General features: G+C 34.3%; 2 protein-coding genes across 2 annotated transcripts; both read left to right on the top strand.

Moving 5' to 3' along the window:
• Positions 1-12,737: 12,737 nt before the first annotated feature.
• Positions 12,738-14,075, top strand: LOC131607120 (lignin-forming anionic peroxidase-like). Its single transcript, XM_058879155.1, has 3 exons — positions 12,738-13,188; positions 13,266-13,431; positions 13,517-14,075. Exons 1-3 carry the CDS (start codon positions 12,778-12,780, stop codon positions 13,912-13,914), a joined length of 975 nt encoding a protein of 324 aa, XP_058735138.1. The 5' UTR covers positions 12,738-12,777; the 3' UTR covers positions 13,915-14,075.
• A 5,415-nt stretch (positions 14,076-19,490) lies between these two features.
• Positions 19,491-22,627, top strand: LOC131602210 (endoglucanase 5-like). Its single transcript, XM_058874254.1, has 11 exons — positions 19,491-19,788; positions 19,885-20,097; positions 20,181-20,381; positions 20,478-20,564; positions 20,648-20,812; positions 20,883-21,006; positions 21,115-21,278; positions 21,374-21,707; positions 21,811-21,855; positions 21,959-22,003; positions 22,203-22,627. The coding sequence occupies exons 1-11, from the start codon at positions 19,579-19,581 to the stop codon at positions 22,490-22,492; spliced, it is 1,878 nt and encodes a 625-aa protein (XP_058730237.1). The 5' UTR covers positions 19,491-19,578; the 3' UTR covers positions 22,493-22,627.
• Positions 22,628-22,671: the final 44 nt, after the last annotated feature.

Below are 22,671 nucleotides of genomic sequence, written 5' to 3'. Positions count from 1 at the left end.
ATATAAAAACCTAGGGCAAAAGTATGAACCCTATCTCTCGATTGATAGTTCAACAATGATATAAAATAAAAGCAAGGTTCTTTATTGATAATAAAAATTAAACAATTGTTCACAGGAATTAATCAAAGTTATTGCATCTTCATAGGTTAACTACTACCTTAAACTCAACACAATGGGGTTTAGCTCTCCATAGTCATGAAGAACACACAAAACTTCATAGATGGATTCATCTTGATCAAGGGAATGTCTTCGATTGATGTTGAATTCTCCGTCGAATGTTGTTTTCAGCTCTGGAATACGAATGCTCTCTGAATTTCTCTCACCAAAGATATCTCCTTTATGAGGATTAGGGCTTCTTTTTATAACAAAGTTTCTTTTAACGAAGCTCCCGCGGCGCGGCACGGGTTAGCGAGGCGCGAACTGGGACCTGAAGGTTTGGCGTGTCTCGCCCAGTTTTGCTGCGGCTCGGCCTCTGCTTTATCCCACTTGTTTGTGATTTTGTGTCTCCAGTGTCCTTACTCCTTCGTGTTTCCTCGTCCTTGCCTTCTAGCCTTAATACCTGCACAAATAACACCCAAAGTGATTCAATTTGCTCTACAATTAGCATCAAACTTCTAGAGTTCAATTTTAACCATAAAATCACTAAAAGTCATACAATAAGCTCGACTTCAGATCAAACAATAGTTATTTTAACACATGAAAATACTAATAATTCACTCCTAACAATGACTCCAAACAAAGACTTGTTCGAGGAACTATGTGATCGAGATGGTGGATTTGTATTAATATGAAATAACAAAGATTGCAAGATTGAAGGTGTTGGATCTATGAGATTCAAACTCCACGATGAATCAATAAGGTTGTTGACTGAAGTTAGGTATGTACCTGATTTAAAGAGAAATATGATTTATCTTGGAGAATTTGACAAGAAATTATATGCTTTCCAAGGAGAGGAAAGTATCCTAAGAGTCATGAATAGGTTGAAGAAAGTATTGAGAGGTGTAAAAAAACAAGGCTTGTATACCTTTGAGACTTAAGTTGTAAGTGGTTTTTTTCGATGTTGCATCCACAAAACCTTTGTCGAAGAGAGAAATCTGACACATGAGATTGAGCCATGTCAATGAAAGGGGTCTGGTCGAATTGTGTAAACAAAATATGCTTGGTGGAGACAAAGTCGAAAATCTAAAGTTTTATGAACCTTGTGTACTTGGAAAATATTGCAGAGCGAAGTTCAATTAAGGCAAACAAAGACCACATAGATCCCTTGATTACAACCATACTGATATTTAGGGGCCTGCAGGGTGTCCATCACATTCGAGAGCAAAGTATTTTCTATGATGATTATTCTAGAAATTTATGGGTATTCATCCAGAAGACTAAGGGTGAAAATTTTGAGAATTTTAAAAGTTGGAAGACTCTGGTCGAAAATCAGACTAGCAAAAAGGTCAAGAGAGTAAGAACCAAAAATGACCTTGAATTTTGCAATGAGGCATTCGACAGTTTTTGTGAAGCCCCTAGTATCGCAAGGCACATAACTACTATAGGTACTCCCCAACAAAATAGTTTAGCTAAAAGGTTTAACCAAACTATTTTAGAAAGAGTTATCGGCATGTTGACTAGTGTTAGGTTAAAGAAGGTGTTTTAGGCAGTAGTTATTTTGACAGCAACATATCTGATAAATAGATGTCCTTCGACTGTGTTAGATATGAAGACACTTGAAGAATTTTTGTCGAGACATCCACCATATCTCAACAAACTTAGAGTATTTGGCTGCACAGTCTATGCTCACATTAGGCAAGACAAGGTCAAACCTAGATCTATGATATTCATGTTCATGGGATAACCTGAAGGAGTTGAAGCTTATAGTCTATGATTCCTAGAGCCAAGTCACAGGAGGTGCATCACTAGTCGAGATGTAGTTTTCAATGAAGCTGAGATGATTTTCAAGAAAATTGATAACATTGGTCGAAGTGTAGAGATAGGAATAAATTCATGTTAAGGTGGAGCATGTAGATGTTGAATTTCGTATCCCATATGTCATACCCCAAATTTTGCCCATCTCATTTCATCTTTCAAAGGTCCCCAATGGATTTCTCTGAAGAAAATTAATAAATCAAGGTCCCCAATCGATTTCATGTAGCTTATGATGTTTCAAACTATCTCTATGGAAAAATACAAGCTTCAATTCCAAGGAATGCTCAGTCAATTGTTCAGAAAGTCAACAGTCGACTAGTTTGACCTAAAAGTCAACTGTGGTCAAAGTACATTCAAAATTCCTGATTTTTTGTCAACATCTTTATTTCGAAGTATCATTCATCACATGATCAAGGATTGATCATGATTCATCAAGGAAAGTTCAGAAATCAACAAAACCTAAAGTTTCTAAATTAGGGTTTTTTGACCTAAAGTCAACTAAACTTTGACCAGCCATAACTTTCACATGGAACATCATAATTTCTCCATCCAAAGCTCAATTTGAAGGAAATTGAATTCTCTACAACTTTGTCTCTCACATTCCAAGTCTAGAAATGCTTCATTTGAGAGATATAGATCAAAAGATTATAGGTCCTTTTTGAAAGTCAACCAAAAGTAGTTTTATGTCAAAACCCATATCATCAAGATAAAATCCTCAAATGGAAAAAAATCTTCCAAAGTGGCTTGTAGAGGACATTTGAGGTTTCCAAAAAGTCCTAGAACTCCTTCATATCTTAAAAATTGAGGGAGATATGCCTTGTCAAAGTTGGACAATTTTAAGAGAAAAAAATGTGAAGTAAAAGGCTTCAAAATGAATTTCTTTGCAAATAGGCCCATATTCTTAAGATCCAATCTCCATCTTCATGATATGTAGAGCCCAAAATCCAAATTGCCACGAATTTTTGGTTTTTATTTGATTTTTTATTAATTATTAGTCAATTAAAAGTGATAAATAATTCATATAAATCATGTAAAATCAAATATTTGATTTGGAAGTATGTAGGAATCAGATTGAATCATCATTTAAGCCTCATAAACAAGAAAATTTCGTGCAAGCAAGATTGATTGAGAAAAAGATTGAAATATGGACAAAATTAGAAACATCCATGAACCATATTTTCTAAGATTGCAAATCAAGGATTTGATTGGATTTTTTTCAAATTAGTCAACCTAAATCCTTCTACTATATAAACATAAACATTGCAGATCACTAGGACAAAAATTCTCTGCCTCAAGAACCCTAGTCCGAGCTCCAAAGTTCAAGAAAATTTCAAACTCGATTTCAGAATTGCGGGCCGATTCAGGAGCTTTTGTTGATCCTAACACGTTCCTTGGTGTTCACTGAAGATAACTGGATACTCACACGCCATCAACACCCCTAGAATTACCTCCATTAAGCCACGGTTTGTATAAATTTAAACTTCTTCGATTTCTTTAATTCATGGCATATAAACATGTTTTGATTGCACTATATGGTTTATTATGATGTAAGGATCGTTTCTGGGTAGTTAATTGTTTGTTTGCGCGCCTGTATCAAATTATACCATTGTAGGAAATTAGTGTTTCGTTTTAGGGTTTTTTGTTGCAGGTACCGTTAGGCCAAATTAAGGCCATAGTTGAATTCGTGAGGCCTAGACGAACTCAATGGTGGCCTCGCGAAGAATTTTTGTTGGTATTTGCATGTATTCGTAAGCTACATGTTTATAGCCATGGAATTGTCCATCTTTAAAAGTGTTTGCAGACCTAAAACGACGGTTGGGAGGTTGAAGATGACCACGCGTCACCCCCCCCCCCCCTCCCCATTAGCTGGACTGCGCGCGTTTTTCGTTTGAATCAGACGGATCCAATGCTTTAAGACGCACGTAAGTAAGATGCTCCCTCAGCGCATCAGCCTTTGGATGAGTCTCCCAGCAGATCTAACAATCCACAACACGCAGGCGCAACGTACACCCTCGGAAGCCAGCCACACTTGATCCAAGCTAAGTTTTTTTTTTCTAATTTTTTTTATTTTTAATTGCATGATTCTTTTTAGTTTATTTATTTATCTTCTTTTATTTTTTAGTTTATTAAATATTTGCTCTTTTTTGTGTATTTAACAAAAATGTTTTTTTTATAATAATTTATTTTATCGAAAATTCGACTTTTTTTCATAATTCTATCAATAATTTTTTTTATATATTAAAATTCAAATTTTCACATATACTTTTAAGGGTTAATGAACTTTTTCGTCCCTTTAAATATTTCAAATTTCGTTTTTAGTCCCTCCAAAATTTTCCTTCAAGAAATCGTCCCTTCAAAATTTTTCTTCCGAACTATTAGTCCCTAACGTCAAATTTCGTAGCTAATCAGTGGCTAAAATCGTAGCTAATCTCTAGCAATTTTGACGTTAGGGACCAATAGTTAAGATGAAAATTTTTGAAGGGACGATTTCTTGAAGGAAAATTTTATAGGGACTAAAAACGAAATCTGCAATATTTAGAGGGACCAAAAAGTTCATTAACCCTACTTTTAATCGATTAAATAATTAGGATTTAATTCAATAATTATTTAAATGTTATATTTAATCGAACTCTCGATTTTCTTAACCTTTAATGGTTATTTAGAATATTAATTTATTTACCTTTCATACTTTTATTTAAGCTATTTGTTTTAACCCTGATTTATCCTGATAAATTAGGGTTGTCGATCTTTAATGCACTAACCCTTCTCTTCTTCATTTTTAATTTTCAGGGTTGATCAAGGATCGATGAAGGCTCAAGCCATTTACCCTGAATTAATTATTTTCTTTTTTCCTTTTGTTTTCCCCTTCCCCGCAGGTGTTTATTGTAATAGCGTAGGATTTTTAAATTCTACCTTTAATTTTTGTATTTTTTTAAACTGCGTGGTTAGTAATCCTAGGGAGTGCAAGCTTTGAATCAACCTAGAATAATTAATTATAAGATAAGATAACTGAATTTAACCACGTGATTGTGCCACACACACCTTTAGGGTAACCTCTCTTATTGCCTTGTTGCCTTATTATTTGTTGCCTTTAAAATAGTCAAGTCCCTCGATTCCGATGATACCTAAAGCAAATGTTTCCCTCGGTTCATTAATCATCAATTTTGTCCCTCTATGTTGCCTCGGTAAATGATGATTTGTCCCATTGCTAAGGTATCCTCGCCTGTTTCCTAAAAAGATTAATGACTATTATATCCTTCCCTAAAGACTACCTACCTCTATATGGTAGGGACAGTCTTATGGCGAACGATAATCTTCGAAGACCCGCACATCCAATGAAAGGACTTCCTACCCTCTTATGGTATGGATAGCCTTTTCAAACTGAAAAGCTAAAAGAACAATTTTTCTAACTTAGGGTAATTGCTTTAAATTGCTTACTCATTATTCAAACTTCAAAAATATTTTCCCACTTCTTTCCAAAGAATCAATTCAAAAAAACTACGCTTATTTACAAGCTAAAGTTCTTCTTCAAAAAATCTTTTCTTATTCACACACTACAAACTTTTTTGAAAACAAAAGTGAGCTAAGCAATTAAGAGCCCATGGATAACCATGGATACATAGGGTGCTTACACCTTCCCTTTGTATAACTTACCCCCCGAATTCAAAATCTTTTTAAGGTCTTTTTCTGTTCTTTTAGCCTTTCTATATATTGGATAAAATAAAAGTCGGTGGCGACTCTTGCTATCCGCGACATTTAGAAAAGTCAGTTCTCTCACCGTATGACACCATATGAAGTCGGAGAAGAAGCACAAGATGTTGAAGATACTGAGGAAGTCGAGGAAACTGTCAATGACTACCTATTGGAAAGAGATAGGTCGAGAAGATTTGTCAAGCCATATGAGAGAATTAGGTATGTAGATCACATAACCTATGCCTTAATATCTGCAAGTGAGGTTCTATATGAAGAACATATAGACAATAAGGACAATACGTGGAGTTGAAATAAGACTTAATAGTTAAAGGCCATGGCTGATGAGATGAAATCTCTTTGTGTTAACCATACTTAGGAGTTGATCAAGAAATCTTCCGAAGCCAGGTTACTCAGTTGTAATTGGATTTTCAAAGTTAAGGAAGGAATCAAAGGAGTGACATCGAAAAGATACAAGAAAAAATTGGTCGCAAGGGGTTTCACTCAAAAAGAAGGTGCCAACATCAATGATGTGTTTTCAAATAATGGTGGCACAGTTTGACCTAGAACTGGAAAAAATGGATGTGAAGACTGCTTTCTTGTATGGAGATCTAGATGAAAAAATTCTAATGAGGCAACCTGAAGGGTATGCAAAAAGAGCAAAGGAAGGTTATGTGTGCAAGATGAATAGGTAATTATTTGGCCTGAAACAATCTCCTCGATAGTGGAACAGAAGACTTGACAAGTTCATGGCATACATAGGTTTCATTAGAGGTCAGTTCGACCATAGTGTTTACTTCATATTTCGACCTGGTAATTCATTTATTATTTTGTTGCTTTATGTGGATGATATTCTCATAGCAAACAACACTATCGAAGATGTAGTGAAGGTAAAAGCTGAATTCAATAAGGAGTTCGACATGAAGCATCTGGGAGCTGCATCAAGACTTATTGGGATTAACATCTGAAGAAATAGAAAGCAGTCGAAATTATGTTTATCTAAATAGAAATACCAACATAAGATTCTCGAAAATTTTGGTATTTCGAATTCAAACCCTATTGTGACTCCCACAAACCCTCAATTCAAGTTGAGTATAGATCAATGTCTTAGTGCTGAGGTTGAAAGAGCTTATATGAATAGCATCACATATGCTAACATAGTAGGTTCTTTGATGTATGTTATGGTTTGTACTAGACCCGACATATCATATGCAGTAATTCTTGTAAGCAAGTACGTGGCGAATCCTGGAAAGGCTCACTTGCAAGTTTTGAAGTGGATTGTAAGGTACATAATTGGGTCTCTAAATAGAGCCCTAATTTATGGTGGGGCTTATGGTGAAGATATAAAAGTAGTAATTGAAAGGTGTGTCGACTCTGATTATGAAGTTTCGACATATCACAATGTTTTTGATATGATCTCCAAGACCTTGCCAAGTTGTTAGTTTTTCCACTGTATGCAGTTGATACAGCTGTAGGAAGAAAGCTAGTTTGTGCCCTTGATGTTGTAGAGTTTGTTCTAAGGGGGAGATTTGTGAGATATTGAATCGAACTCTTGTAAGATCGAATGGTAGCTTCTTGGTTCGACAATTCGACATGATCTTAGCATGTCACCGGAGTCTGTTCACATGACGTAGTCGAAGCTCTGTAACGTTGTAGTCGAAATGCTAGGATTGTTAACATGTCAAATTGGGCATGTTTGTCAAGCCCAATTATCTAAGTTATCTTGTTCCTTAAGTTAGCTTGGGTAATGGGTCTGTGTGTAAAAGCCCATTAGTTTAGTGTGTTAGTTTTCTTATAAATAGCATACTAGTCTCTCATTATTGTACGGTGCAAATTCTAATTAGGGTGTGAGAGGTTATTTGTTAATATTCTTTAAAAAAGAAAGTAAAGAATAACACTAAATTTATAACAAATTTCAGTCTTTTTACATCTGCAAGGTTTCTTGGCAGTCAAGAATTCATTTATACTTTGTTCGTGGCATTGTTTTTCACAATATTATCTTATCATGAATCTCATAAACACTAGTTTTTCTTGGTTGATGCAAGCATTGTATAAATATTTTGTTATTATAGGTGCAAATATGTATAGGTTGAAATACTTATAGGTTTTATTGGTATAAATTTTGTGTATGCCAAATGTCATTATAAGCATTGTACATTTGGTTTTGTAAACAATGTAAATTTGGTATTCTGTATAAAATACAAATGATTTGATTCGGTCACATAATGTTTAGGTTATGTGTAAAAAATTATATTGGTCAGTCAAAATGAGATTTAAAGCAAAAAATATATATTTGGTTTTGCCCCTCGGTTTTATCAAAATTTGACATAAATACTAGCATCTTTCCTCGGTTATTAACTAAAACCGAAAGGTATATGCACGCTACATAGTTTTGAAGATAAAAAATGTTGTTGCTAGGGATCAAACCAATTACCTTTTCACCTATCCCCTCGGTTATTCAGAATTTGAGGGTAAGGAGGCAGGTTTTCATGACGTCCTTCCTCATCTTGCCTCTGTAACCGAGGTAAAATTTCCTTCATGTACAAGGTAAAATGGGTATATTTACAGTAGTGAATAATAGACACCAATCATAGCTGAGTCATCACTTATATTCCTTGCTTCAATCCAACATAATCTAAATAGCTTTTCTTCAAATTTATTTATACTCAACCCTTCTCTCAATCTCACTGTTCACTATTTTTTATGAAATAATATTGTAAACACTCATTCACACGTAATTGACATCAAACATGCAAATTTGTAACATTTCTAAAAATTCATCATTTTCTATTTGAAAACACGCTTTTGAGGTCTTTCAAAGGTTATAATGTGGCTTATGCCTAGGTGGGATATTTTTGATCGGTAAGTTTAATTCCTTGGAGTTAAGTACATGCTACCTTCCTATTTTACCACCATTCTTACATATTACTCTTTTTTAACTAATGGGTACTATAATTTTGAATATTTATTTTTTCCAATAGCTCTAAATTTGAACAGAGACAAGACTTTTCTAGCTTCTATTAATTCTTTTCTTTTTTCTTGTCATTTTTTTATTCTCGAATTCTAGTACCTGTACCCAAATTTAAATCGTTGTTCATTTTAGAAGAAACCCCAAACTTAGAATTTTGCATGAACTAGAAAAAAAATCTACCTAACTCCAAGGAGAGAGTGGAAAGATTTCTCTTTCATGTGAATTGAATAAATATGTGGCTTAGTCACCGAATGAAATGGATGAGGCTCAAAGGGTTCAACAACAAATAAGTTTATTTTTTAGGGTCACCTAAGAAAAGTTCTAAGTTAAAAACAAACAACTTGCCTCAACGTGTAATCAAATAGACAAACAATAATTCAGAAATAGAGCAAAGTCAAGTAGATGAATAATCACATGGTCACTCATAACAAAAAAAGAAGGTAACTAATGGAATTATTTGACTCAAATCTTACTTGCTGAGGTATCTGATGATTGAGTAAAAGATTGTTGAATATTACTCTTCTTCATACTTTGTCAATCCGCGTTTAAAACTTCTGTAAGAACTCTACTTTCTCTTTTATTTTGTTATTAATTTCTTGTGTCTTTCATTCTTTTTGTCATTGGTAAAGCATCACACTTAGAATTGAAGAAAACAATAGAAATAAACTTATTCATTCAAATAAACTTATTCATTCAATAAATAACAAGTAGTTTCATAATAGGGAAAAATGAAAGGAAATAACTAAACTTATTCATTCAACGGTTCAACACACTTCTGTTGAATTAAAATTACTTGTATCATCTCTTTTCACAAGTTAAAATTGTTATTTTTAAAAAACTCTTTGATATCTCATTTAGAATTCACGGTGTTCACTAATAAAATAAATTAGAACAAAAGGATATTTAAGTTACAAGTGTGTCCATCTTTAACAAATTTTTACCCATAATTGTAACAAACCAATAATAATATTTGACCTATCATTGTGAGAAATCGTTAATTAACACAAAACTTTCTCTTATTTTCTATAAGCCATATCAATCTTCGATTTTAACTTGTTTGTAATTTATGAAATTTATCTTCATTGTATTAGTTAACAAGGATCCTATAATATTTATTTTTTCTTTGTAATGGGTAGAGTACTCCTTGTACTCTTATAGATCTATAAAAAAAAATTCAAAACCTTCAAGAATTTTTTTTATTACATGATAAATCGTCCACTTTAAAAACGAATATTACATCACTTTCTCTAAAATAATATGTCTAGCCAGTTGTTATAAACCAACTCAATCTTCAACTATAACTGCTTAGTTAATCATCACATTAGAAAAATAAATACTCAACAAAGTTAAAGAAAAATTAATATTTTTATTATGCCCGTACACTTGCGATTAGAAATAGGATAAAAAATAACGACAAGTGATAAAACAAAAATAGGATAGGATAAAAAATAGGAGCATTACATGTCAAATCATTCTCTCTACTTTTTTTTACAATATATCCAAAAACATATTTATTTTTTTATAAATATATCCGCCCCCTGTTTTTTGTGACCCCTGGTAAAAATCCCAAAATGTCCTCTGTTTTAGAAATACATTTCGAAATACAAAAAAATGTTGTTTTCGGAGATGCATCTCTGAAAACGCCTTCTTTATTTTTTTAAAATTTGTCTTAATTCGGAAATGCATTTCCAAAAACAGGATTTTGGAAGTGCATTTCCGAAATACTGCGCGTTTTGCAGATTTAGCAAAACAACCCCTCCCCCCAATTCATTTACCCTAAATCACCATCAACACTTCCTCAAAGAGATTTTTTGCAAACCAAGTTCCAAGGCTACATCAAAGGTTGTTTCTACTTGCTCTACTACATTCAAAAGCTTCTCAATCACTTCAATTTGTAAGTTTCATAATCCTTAGATCCATAATTCAAATGCATGTTAGGGTTGTTAGAAATTACAAAATTGATATAGGGGTAGGTTGTTAGTAGTATTTAGGTTGTTTAGAAGCATTATAACATGTTTGAACATTGGATTTTGGGTTCTGCCATGGAAGTTGCAGAAGTTGGCTTCGCATGGGTGTTTCGGAAGTTCATTTCCGAAAACACCTCCCTCACCAGTTTCGGGGATGAACTTCCAAAATATGTCCAAAAGTGGTTTTTTTTTATTTTTTGAATTGTTTCACATTCTTATGGATTTCAATTGTTTCAGGAATATGGCAGGCAACCCAGCACGCATCAGACAGGGGAGAGAGACTTAGACAGCGTCGGCTAGACGCGAGCGGACGGCGCAGTTGGCATCGACGCAGGGACGGGGTCGTGTCCGAGTACCCGTGCATAAGCCTTGAATTACATGGTTAGTGACTATTTTCAAAAATATTACAGGTTGAAAATAAATATAAATTACAGGTCGAACTGGGAGACTTAAATTACAAGTTGCACTTTAAAATATTGCGTTTAGCAACGAAAGCGCTTTCAAAAACGCTCTTAAAAGCCTACATACAAAAGCGCTTTCTAATTAAAAGCGCTGCCTAAGATAATAAAAAGGGCATAAAAGATAAAAAAAAAAGCGCTTTCTGGAAAAAGCGCTGCTGTAGGGGATGCTACGAGAGCGCTTTTCTAGAAAAAAAAGCTGCTATAGGGGATGCTACGAGAGCGCTTTTCTGGAAAAAGCGCTGCAATAGGGGTACTACGAGAGCGCTTTTCTGGAAAAGCGCTGCTATAGGAGTGCTACGAGAGCGCTTTTGGCGTACCAAAAAGCGCTGTTTTTATCTACGGCAGCGTTGCCTATGGCAACGCTTTTAAGCGCTCTAAAAGCCCAAAAAAACGCTGTGAAAGTCCTTGTACGGCGTAGTGGCACTTGTTATAAACCAATTCAATCTTCAATTATAATTGTTTAGTTAATCATCACATTTAGAAAAATAAATACACAACAAAGTTAAAGAAAAATTAATATTTTTATTATGTCCGTACACTTGCATTTAGAAATAGGATAAAAAATAGGAGCATTACATATAAATAGGATAGGTATATGCAGGAGGCATGTGATGTCGTCTAAATTGGTGGTAACCTCACCATGAGGCAGATGGAATGACGACGACTCTGGGTACCACAACTCCTACGGCTGTTGTAGAGATGAATTCTTCCGCCCGTGGTTGTAAAACTTCTAGGAAGCCCTTTCTTGAAAATTTTCAAAGTAAACACTGTTAAAAAATTTCCACTGAGGACAAATAAGTAATAAGTCTAAGAAATTTTACCTCTCTGTCCCATACATGTTTAGTTGTATGATCTACACACCCTATCAACAGGGATAAATTTGAAGGACCTTCTGGTGCATCAGTCTCCTCGTGCAACAGGTCAACGCCATCAGGAGGTGGCACGGGAGATCCAGCATCGGCCGGAGGTCACACAGGAGTAAAAGATTGTTGAATGTTACTCTTCTTCATACTTTGTCAATCCGCATTTGAAACTTCTGTAACAGATCTACTTTCTCTTTTATAAAAATATACAATGACACATTAGTCATATATATAATTGTAGTTAAGTTAGTAAAATTTATGCCTTTTTTTTTTCGGTCTTGAGTTCAACTCTTAACAACCACAAAATTATTATTCAAAAATACATTTTAAATGTTTAATTTTAAAATTTATATTAGGCCTTTCATATATTTATTTTTTCTTAATGTTTTAAACCAATTCAATCTTCAGTTTTGTTGCGATAAACTTGCGAAAATAGTAGCGTTACCTGTCAAATCATTTTTTGTCAATATATTCAAAACATATAAATGTGAAAATATGAGAGAATGAATCAAATATGGTTATCCGAAAAAAGAAAATGGAAGTTGTCAATATTATGTAGGGGAGAGTGTTCATAATAAATAATAAATTTTGACTCTTGAGAATACAAATTGCATTATTCAAAAGGAAAATATTGAAAAGTGTTTGGCATGGATGTGATGAACTGGCAAGAAACAATAGTATTTGTCAATCAAGCAACCAACCAAAGGAGAATTGGTCAGAATTGTGAATATGGAAAAGGTTGAGGAGCGAGTTATCAAACCGCGCGCGGACATCAGTGACCATGACGTACACATTCTCTCTCACACACAACAAACTATATATATGCATGGTATTCTCTCATCATTTCATATAATTCATTCTTCTTAATTATCTTGCTAACATTCATTCATATATATTTTCTCAACACTTCTATGGCTAATACAATGATCACTGCTACTAGTTTTGCTGTTACATTGGTGCTGCTAGCCACAATGTCAATATGTGATGCACAGTTGTCTTCTACTTTTTACGACAGTACATGTCCCGATGCACTAACCACCATTAGAACTGCCATTCGTACTGCTGTCTCTAAAGAGCGTCGCATGGCTGCATCTCTCATTCGCCTTCATTTTCATGACTGCTTTGTGCAGGGCTGTGATGCATCAATTTTGCTCGATGACAGTACCACAATCCAGACCGAAAAGACTGCACTTCCTAATCTTAACTCAGTAAGAGGATTTCAAGTCATCGATAATGCAAAATCACAGGTAGAGAAAGTATGTCCCGGAGTCGTGTCTTGTGCAGACATAGTTGCTGTAGCAGCACGTGATGCATCATTCGCTGTAAGTATACAATCTTTTGATGTTCATATTAATAATCTCTCACCAAAAACATATTAATAATTTCATATTATTTGCAGGTTGGTGGTCCATCATGGACAGTGAAACTTGGAAGAAGAGACTCTACTACAGCAAGTAAAAGTTTCGCCAATACTGACCTTCCTTTGTTTACAGACGATCTTCAAACTCTTATATCTAAATTTACAAATAAAGGTCTTACCGCCAAAGAGATGGTTACACTATCTGGTATATTTCATTTCTTTCAAACTTCCATATTTTTATATTTGACCAAACATTTACTTATTGAACCATTTGATTTTAACTAACTCAGGTGCGCACACAATCGGACAAGCTCAATGCTTTACTTTTCGTGGTAGGATATACAACAATGCTAGTGACATAGATGCTGGATTCGCTAGCACTCGCCAACGTGGTTGTCCATCTATCAGTTCCACTTCAAACAATCAAAAGTTAGCAGCACTGGACTTGGTTACACCAAATTCTTTTGACAACAACTACTTCAAAAATTTAATTCAAAAGAAAGGTCTTCTACAATCTGACCAAGTTCTTTTCAGTGGAGGATCTACAGATTCTATCGTTTCTCAATACAGTCAAAATCCTACAGCTTTCAAGTCTGATTTTGCAGCTGCTATGATAAAGATGGGAGATATTCAACCATTAACCGGATCCGCCGGAATCATAAGAAGTATTTGCAGTGCTCCCAACTAATTCTACAAATTCACAAACAATCAATTGCTATTTCATCTTCTGTTTCAATACTTTTCAATTTCATTATTTTATTTATTCTTTTATTTATTTTTGTTCCGCTGTATACAATTGTAAAGTGTTACATAATTATGTATTATTATAATTTTATTATGAATGTATTTCTAAATGTTCACTTCACAAAAGTTTCATTACTTGTTCTATAAATTAAACGATTGTTCATTCTTATTATGTCTCAACTTTGAATGTTAGTAACACAGTACGTTAGGTCTTTTGTATATTTTAAAATTACAAAGACGGCGTGTTAAAATCATCAATTCATTGATAATCTTCATCAACAAATTTTTTATATAAATCTTTTTTCGAAACATAGTTTCTAATAAAATGATGCTTAATTTATATATGTTTTGCTCTAGAATGAAAATTCAGATTCTTTGATAGATAAAAGGCTGAAGTTTTACCACACTAGATAGGGGTCTTATTTCCCTTTATTTAATAATCTTATAATTGATGTTTCATCCATAGAAGTCGAGTGCTACAACTTACAATCGCTATATATTTTACTGTGAATAATGCATTCGTTTGTTGCCTTTTGCTAGTCTGAGAGATTAGATTTATGTACTCTCTGCTAGACCATTTGGCAGAATAGACACTATTTCTTTCTTGTATATGGGTTGGAGTACCCCTAGTACTCCTAATCATAATAGAAGAGTTGCTTATGAAAAAAAAAAAGATTTTCACTAAGACTATGTTTTGGGAGTTTTGAAAAATAGGAAGAATTGAGTGAAAAAGATAAAAAGATTTTGGGTAGGAGGGTTTTGGAGGGTTTGAGTTTATTCATAACACCAAAAATCCCATAAAATAGGGGAACCCAAAAATTGTACTGAAGAAGGGTTTTGGAGGTTTTGAAGGGCTTACATAAATTTTCTAAATATCTTTTAGATTGTTATAGTATTCTGAAAATTATAAATTTAGTAATGATAATGACTCTTTTACCATTATAAACAAAATCATTTTTTCAAAAAATGTCAAATATTTTCCTATAATTTTTTAAATTTTCATTTTTGGAAACTTTCCCCTTCCCTCCCCTCCAAACTCCCAAACATAGTCTAAGAATCTAACTACTTCAACTGGATCGACTCATCTTTCTTACTACTTTAAAGGACTTTTGTTTGAAGACAATATTATAACCACTATCACTTAATTGATTTATGATCAATAGAATTTGTTTGAGTCCGAGAAATAACAAAACATTATGAGTAGAAAAGGAAAGAAGAGTTAGTAATTGTACTAAAACCAATTATCTTTTCTTTTTATTTTTTCCTTCAAATCCCAAAGTTCCTTCCTACTTTAGTGTTAGGTTGTAATTTTTCTTGAGCATCCACTCTCTAAATAACATGATTGATGTTTCAATCCTCTCATACAACATATTGGCCACATAGATAATTTGATTTTTAGATACCCATATTTTTTTGGGTCCTTTAGGGATTAGTTCTAGAGGATTTTTTTATTCTTTAATGTTAAGTTGAATTAGCCATAGAGGTTGAGTTTTTTGGGGTATCAACTTGACTTGATGATTCATCCTCTTATTATTCTTGCTTAAATCATAGATCATCTCTACTACTACAAAATATTCGTTTAAAGGAAACATTTGGACTTGTGTCTATCTTGGAAGATTCATTAACCGAATAAGGATTCTTGAATTCAGACTCCTTCAAATTAGTGTTGGCACATTCCTGTCAGATATTCTCCCTTGAATTATTCAAAGGAGTGTAGATTGGGACTTTTGTTCGAAATCCTCACTCTTCGTCATCTCTTCGAAACTCCCTTGTATCTGGAACTTTCGGTTCCCGAACCTCTCTCGCTTTCTACCTCTAAGAGCTCTTCTTCCCAATTCATATTTGATATAGGTTTGTGTCCTTTTCAGCAAATCACTCAAGCTACAGGTTCCCTCATGCCCTAGATTTTCTGGCACAAGCAATCCAATCTCAGACCTTTATTAAATATTTAGCACTTTAACTTGTCGTTCATGCCTCTTACTACTACCGCCACTTTTGTGAACTGGTCTATGTATTCACACATATTTCTTTCTTCCCAAGTGTGACTCCACTGAGTACCACCATAGTTGTAGGTTTTTATTTTCGAGCAATGAATTGGGTGGTGAAGGTGTCGCATAGATCTTTCAACGAGTCTATCTTCTCATTTATAAGTGTTTTGTATCGTGGCATACCAGCTACATTGAGAGTTAATGCAAAGAGCTTACACTTCATGACTCCGTTGGTGTGGCAGTAGATCAACCGGTTATCTACGTGCTCGGAATGTTTGTAAGGATCCCTGGTTTTGTCATAGACAGACAACTTTAGAGGCTTCTCTAGGGACCTTGGTATTCTCTACTAAGGATACGCACAAACAACAGGTTCCTTTTTTGCTATGTAGTTGAAGTGTGTGCGTCAAGCCTTTCCCTCCTTCAAGGACGGTGCATGGGAGAACGAGGAGAACAATAAGCCTCAGTTAGGATGTAATTTTCAATCATTCCCTTGTAACCAGTAGGAGGAGTTTGGTGCCTCTTACTTTAGTGACGGTGTGGGGATTGTGGAGCCTCTTCATGTGCTGTGATTGTTTGAGTCGGGATCGGCTCTGGAACAGTAACTGGATTTTCACGTGAGGTTTCCTCTCGTAAGGTACTGCCTATTGGAGGGACATATTGCAAGTTCTCTTTAATTCTTAGGATCTTATACGCCAAGACCTGAAATTTGTGTTGGTGTACCAAGTTGTACACGCTAACTGGTTAGTTGCTTCATGCATGTCAAAATTGGCTCGTAGAAGTTGGAGGTTAGGAAGCATCTCTTGTTCAGGTATTAGAGGTTGCAACTTGCAAGGGAGGTCGATTTGATGGTTCACCTTGGCAAGGTTGTAGTGAAGATCGAGAAGTTGGAAATGCTTGGAATGCTCCTTAGAGGACTCTTGAAAGGGTCAAATCTTGTGGTGTTGGACCAGATGGAGAGGCCACTAAGGCTATGTACAATGGTTTTATTATTCAACACTCTTCTTTTTCATTTTTTATACTACACATCATCTTCTCTTTCTTCCACCTAATAATTCAACACACATTCAATTTATACTCACTAAAATGATTTTGTTTAATAAAATTCAACATCCTATTCCACCACCATTCACAACACACTAAAAAATCTAAACATTCAAAACAACCAATAAAATTTTACAAAGTATTTTGTAGACCCCACTCTTTCTACATTCAACATGTTGAAAACTTTAAACACCAATTAATACACCTCACTTTAAACACCCTATTCAACACCCTCATTGCAAGGATTCAACTATTGAATTTGTTTTTCAACACCCCCATTGTACATAGCCTAAGACTGAATCATTTATTTCTTTAGAAGGAAGATGAAGAAGTGTTTTGTTAAATTCAGCAGCAATATCAAGTGACTTTAGACGTCACAATAGTTTAAAAGATTTGAAAGAAGATCGGAGATTTGGATCTTCGATAAAGGAATGGTATTTCTTTATGAAAATTTGCGGATGAAAGCATAGACTCGTTGAAAGATTTATGTGACGGTATGCAGGTTAGCACTCCAAAGTCCAAGTCAACGAAAGATTGAAAAGCGGTAGTGGAAATGGATTTGAAATGGAATATTTTCTCTCATATAGAGTGGGAGCGATTAAAATCATCCGCGAAGGACGTGACGTGCTATGTGGACATCCATTTGATTAACCTAGACGATGGTCGATGCATCTAAAGGACAAAATCGTCTGTCTCTAAGAAGAATGAGGATACACTTGTTCCACGCAATTGCTTTCTCAGTATTTGCTTTTGGACTTCTCTCTATGGGCCTTGTGAAAGGCCTATAACATTCAGTAAAAGAAAAATACTCATTTTTACTCCTCATAAGCAACTAAAACTTACTTTTATTTTTCTATTCTAAAATATATTTTCAAATAATATAAATTTTATTTTCAATGATCTTTTTAATTTCATAAAGAACTTCAAATAAATTAAGTAATTCCTAAGTGCAATTTTAAAGATTAATTCATTGGAATAACTGAGATTCACTTAAGAGTTGACATCTTTCACCGAATGTATTTTCATAAAATTGATCAAATTTCAAATATATGATCAATTAAGACATTCAAATATCTACCACCATTTGTGTCGTTCTATATTTATGGCAAAAAAAAATTTACAGGATGTTAACTTCGAGAATTATTTTTTTCCTTAATTTTAAAAAGTTTTTCAATTGTAAAGACTAATATTAAACTTTTTAAAATTAAGGAAATAAAATGAACTTCAAGGTTAACATATCAGAAGAAAAAAAAAAGATATTTTACCTATATTTATTATATATAAAATACTTTGATAATATATTTATATTTTCTATGATATTAAAAAAATGAATTGCATTTAATTAAATTTTTCTTAATAAATATATATATATATATATATATATATATATATATATATATATATATATATATATATATATATATATATATATATATATATATATATATATATATATATATATATATATATATATATATATATATATATATATATATATATATATATATATATATATATATATATATATATATATATATATATATATATATATATATATATGTGTGTGTGAAATTAATTATCCAATAATATGTGGGAAAATTTAGAAAACTAGTCTATATTTATTTTTTTTGGGAAGAAAACTAATAAAAAAAGACGATTTCTCAATCCACCCCATGAATATCTCATACACCGTGTAAAATTTCAAAAATGCCTCTAGTTTTTCTACATGCATCTCAGAAAGCACCATTTTTAAAAAAAAAATAGTTTTTTTCGTAAATGCATCTCACGCTTCCGTATATACCATGAACTTAATTATTTGGGATTTCCCAATTAATTTGGGAAAATTTTCAATTAATTTATAACTTAAATTGATATTTTTCTAATTAATTGGAAAAATTTCAAAATATTTTTTTTTCTGTAGCTACAACTACATAAGGGTGCGTTCGTAACTACAACTACGGTAGGGTGCGTTCGGTAGATGTATCTATTAATTGGGAAAATCTCATGTTTTAACACTTCCGTAGATACATCTACGAAAAAATGGAAAAAGGTACTTCTAGAAATGCATCTACGGAAGCACAGGGACATTTTGGTCTATTAGATGGTGCGTAAGAAGCCCATAGGATAGATTGAGAAATTATCTTTAAAAAACACCAATATTCACCTAGTAATTTTATGAGAATTAACTCTTCATAAGAATTAAAAACCAAGTAGTTAGACCTCTTTAAAATATTGTTCTACTGCCGGCAAAAGCAGAAGCATCAATCTAACATCACAAAACTGTATATATTTTTTTATATTATGATACATATTCATCAAAACAGTTAGATACACCGATCAGCTTGAAGTGGACTTTATTTACACATTGGCACGTCAAAACGTGGGAACCTCTTTCAATTTCCTAAGGTCAACCCCAACGTGATGGCTACCACACACTTACATACTCTTTATTTCTCTCTTAAAACCTTATATATACATATATAGTGCAATGTGTCATGCATAAGGCAAATCATAGTGTTTATATAATATACTAGTCACATTTTCTGAGTTTAAATCAAGGTGCAAATTTATTAACCATCATGAAGAACTTAAGCATCTCTTTGTGCATGGTTATGACAGTAGTACTTGTTGGATTAGGTGGAAGTGTAGCTTCTGGCTTTAACTATGGTGATGCTCTTGACAAGAGTTTGTTGTTCTTTGAAGCACAAAGATCCGGTAAGTTACCAACGGAAGAGCAGCGAATCAAATGGCGCGCTGATTCTGGTCTCAAGGATGGGATTCAGCAAGGAGTAAGTACTCTTAACTGTTTTCGTAAGCTATCATTGAGAACTTATAGAAATAAGGTGAAAACGGTTTATATTAAATTCTTGTGTTTGTTACTACAGGTAGAGTTGGTAGGAGGGTACTATGATGCAGGTGATCATGTGAAGTTTGGGCTGCCAATGGCTTACAGTGTGACAATGCTTGCATGGGGAGCTATTGAGTTTAGCAAGGAAATGACAGACTTAAACCAAATCGGACATACTCTACGGGCCATTAAATGGGGAACTGATTATTTCATTAAAGCGCATACTCAACCTAATGTTCTTTGGGGACAGGTAAAACCAGTGCAACTAATCTGGTTGAATGTTAAGTGTGCTTATTGTGTAATATACTAATGCTTTTTTCTGCGAAACTTCAGGTGGGTGATGGAGTTTCTGATCACTACTGCTGGGAACGTGCGGAAGACATGACGACTTCAAGAACGGCCTATAAAATTGATGAACAGCATCCTGGTTCTGATCTTGCTGGTGAAACTGCAGCTGCATTGGCGGCTGCGGCGATAGCTTTCAGGACATACAACTCTTCTTACTCTAATCTATTGTTAGTCCATGCGAAACAGGTAAGTGAATACTAGCAATACGCTCTCTGATTCGCGGAGATCTTCTCAAAATTTACACTCGTTGTGGAGTTATTAATATTCTTCTATACGTTGCAGCTCTTCACGTTCGCAGATAGATACAGGGGGCTTTATGATGAGTCCATATCCTGTGCTCACCAGTTCTATGCTTCTTCTGGCTATTCAGTGAGTAAACATTTCTCTATTATTTCTTCCTTCCTTTTAGTATCCGTCCAATCGTATCTAAAACCACTTCTTTGGGGAAAAAGGATGAATTGTTATGGGCTGCTGCATGGCTGCACCGAGCAACCGGTGATGACTACTACCTAAAGTATGTTGTGGACAATGCGGTGTATATGGGTGGAACTGGATTGGCGGTGAAAGAATTCTCTTGGGACAACAAATATGCCGGTGTCCAGATCCTCCTATCAAAGGTAATAATCAACTGTGACTTGGTTCAAGGAATCATGCAATAGAAATTAAATGGTTAAACCCAATTTGCAGGTATTACTAGAAGGAAAAGCTGGCTCATATGCATCTACACTAAAGCAATATCAGGCCAAAGCAGATTATTTTTCCTGCGCCTGTTTGCAAAAGAATGATGGTTACAATGTCCCAAAAACTCCAGGTTAGTTGCTGTGAAATATTAATTTAATTCAACAATCACTTGAAAGAAACAGTCAGAGAAAAGTATAATCATATCATTTTATTTCTGCTTGTGTTTTCTCTTTACTAGGTGGCTTATTGTACCTGCATGAATGGAACAACATGCAGTATGCTTCCTCTGCCGCATTTCTTTTAGCTGTTTACTCTAATTATCTGTCAGCTGCAAAAGCACAGCTCAACTGTCCTGAGGGTCAAATTCCACCTCAGGAACTTCTCAATTTTGTCAAGTCACAGGTATCTATTGGAATCTGTTACTCCATCCCTAGCTGAACATTTTAACAGTTTACCGTGAGATGGATAACCGAAACTGTGAATTTTGGTTTACACAGGCTGATTATATCCTTGGTAAAAACCCGGAGGATATGAGCTACTTGGTTGGATATGGACCAAAATATCCTATTCATGTTCACCACAGAGGCGCTTCCATTGCTTCCGTCTTTTCTCTTCACTCTGAGGTTGGTTGCGCACAAGGATTCGACGCGTGGTATAACCGTATTCAGCCAAATCCTAACGTCATCTATGGAGGCCTTGTAGGAGGTCCAGATAGAAATGATGACTACTCTGATGACAGATCCAATTATGAACAAACTGAGCCTACAATTTCAGGTTCTGCTCCTCTTGTAGGGATTTTCGCTAAACTGCAAAGTTCATATGGTAATATTGGTGAGTAATGAATATGACTATCAATATTATGCAATATAATTTGATATTTTTGTCGGCTTTTTTCTATATGAGGCCTCGCTCACTCTTCTCTTGCTTGACACAGGTTCCTACCATAATGAATCACCATTGCCCCAGAAAAAAAATCCAAGTGAGTAAGAATTAAGGAAAAAGGGTCTATATTCTGATTTGATTTTGGAAGGTTCTAATTATATAACCTTTGCTCTACTGATATGATATCCATTGTTTGACAGGTACAACACAACTTTCCAAGGAACTAAAACCTAAAACACCACAAGGTGAGATCCAATAGAGTAAATAATGGTTATGGTCCCCAGATTTTGGTTAAAATTTCTGGAGTATAGGGATAGCGTCTGATACGTTAGAACCAAATAACTATTTGCTTAATCCAAAAAATATAATATAGGCCTTCAATTCCATTGATTTCGAATTTTCTTCATGCAAACAATGGTTTAAATTGATAAGGTAATGTTGCAGGTGCACCAGTTGAATTTCTGCACTCACTTTCCAGCTCGTGGACTGTTGGTACTACAACTTATTACAGACACAAGGTGATAATCAAGAACACTTCTGTAAAGCCGGTCTCCGATCTTAAGTTGGTGATTGAGAATCTCTCAGGCTCTGTGTGGGGTCTGTCTCCAACTGGAGAGAAGAACACCTATGAACTTCCCCAGTGGCTCAAGGTCTTGAATCCCGGATCTGAATGTATATTTGTTTATGTTCAAGGTGGACCCCAAGCAAAAATCTCGATTCAAAGCTTCCACTAACAATTTTGGTAATTAGCTTTTTTAGCACATGAGTAATATGACAGTTAAACTTCTGTCACTCAATGATTGTAAATTTATAATACCAACTTGTCAATCAAAGCATATTCCTTATACATGTAATATCATTTTCGATTCTTCGCTAATTAACCCCTCCCCCCATCTCACCAACCAAAAAAAAA

The sequence above is a fragment of the Vicia villosa genome, linkage group LG5, assembly GCF_029867415.1.
Source record: "Vicia villosa cultivar HV-30 ecotype Madison, WI linkage group LG5, Vvil1.0, whole genome shotgun sequence".
Classification (NCBI taxonomy): domain Eukaryota; kingdom Viridiplantae; phylum Streptophyta; class Magnoliopsida; order Fabales; family Fabaceae; genus Vicia; species Vicia villosa.
This window is presented reverse-complemented; position numbering and strand designations above follow the sequence as displayed.

Excerpts from the sequence above, each read along its gene's own strand:
- LOC131607120 (XM_058879155.1), top strand. The coding sequence starts at position 12,778 with ATGGCTAATACAATGATCACTGCTACTAGTTTTGCTGTTACATTGGTG. Across the intron at positions 13,189-13,265 it reads CACGTGATGCATCATTCGCT|GTTGGTGGTCCATCATGGAC; the intron begins GTAAGTATACAA and ends TATTATTTGCAG. Across the intron at positions 13,432-13,516 it reads AGAGATGGTTACACTATCTG|GTGCGCACACAATCGGACAA; the intron begins GTATATTTCATT and ends TAACTAACTCAG.
- LOC131602210 (XM_058874254.1), top strand. The coding sequence starts at position 19,579 with ATGAAGAACTTAAGCATCTCTTTGTGCATGGTTATGACAGTAGTACTT. Across the intron at positions 19,789-19,884 it reads AGGATGGGATTCAGCAAGGA|GTAGAGTTGGTAGGAGGGTA; the intron begins GTAAGTACTCTT and ends TTGTTACTACAG. Across the intron at positions 20,382-20,477 it reads TGTTAGTCCATGCGAAACAG|CTCTTCACGTTCGCAGATAG; the intron begins GTAAGTGAATAC and ends TATACGTTGCAG.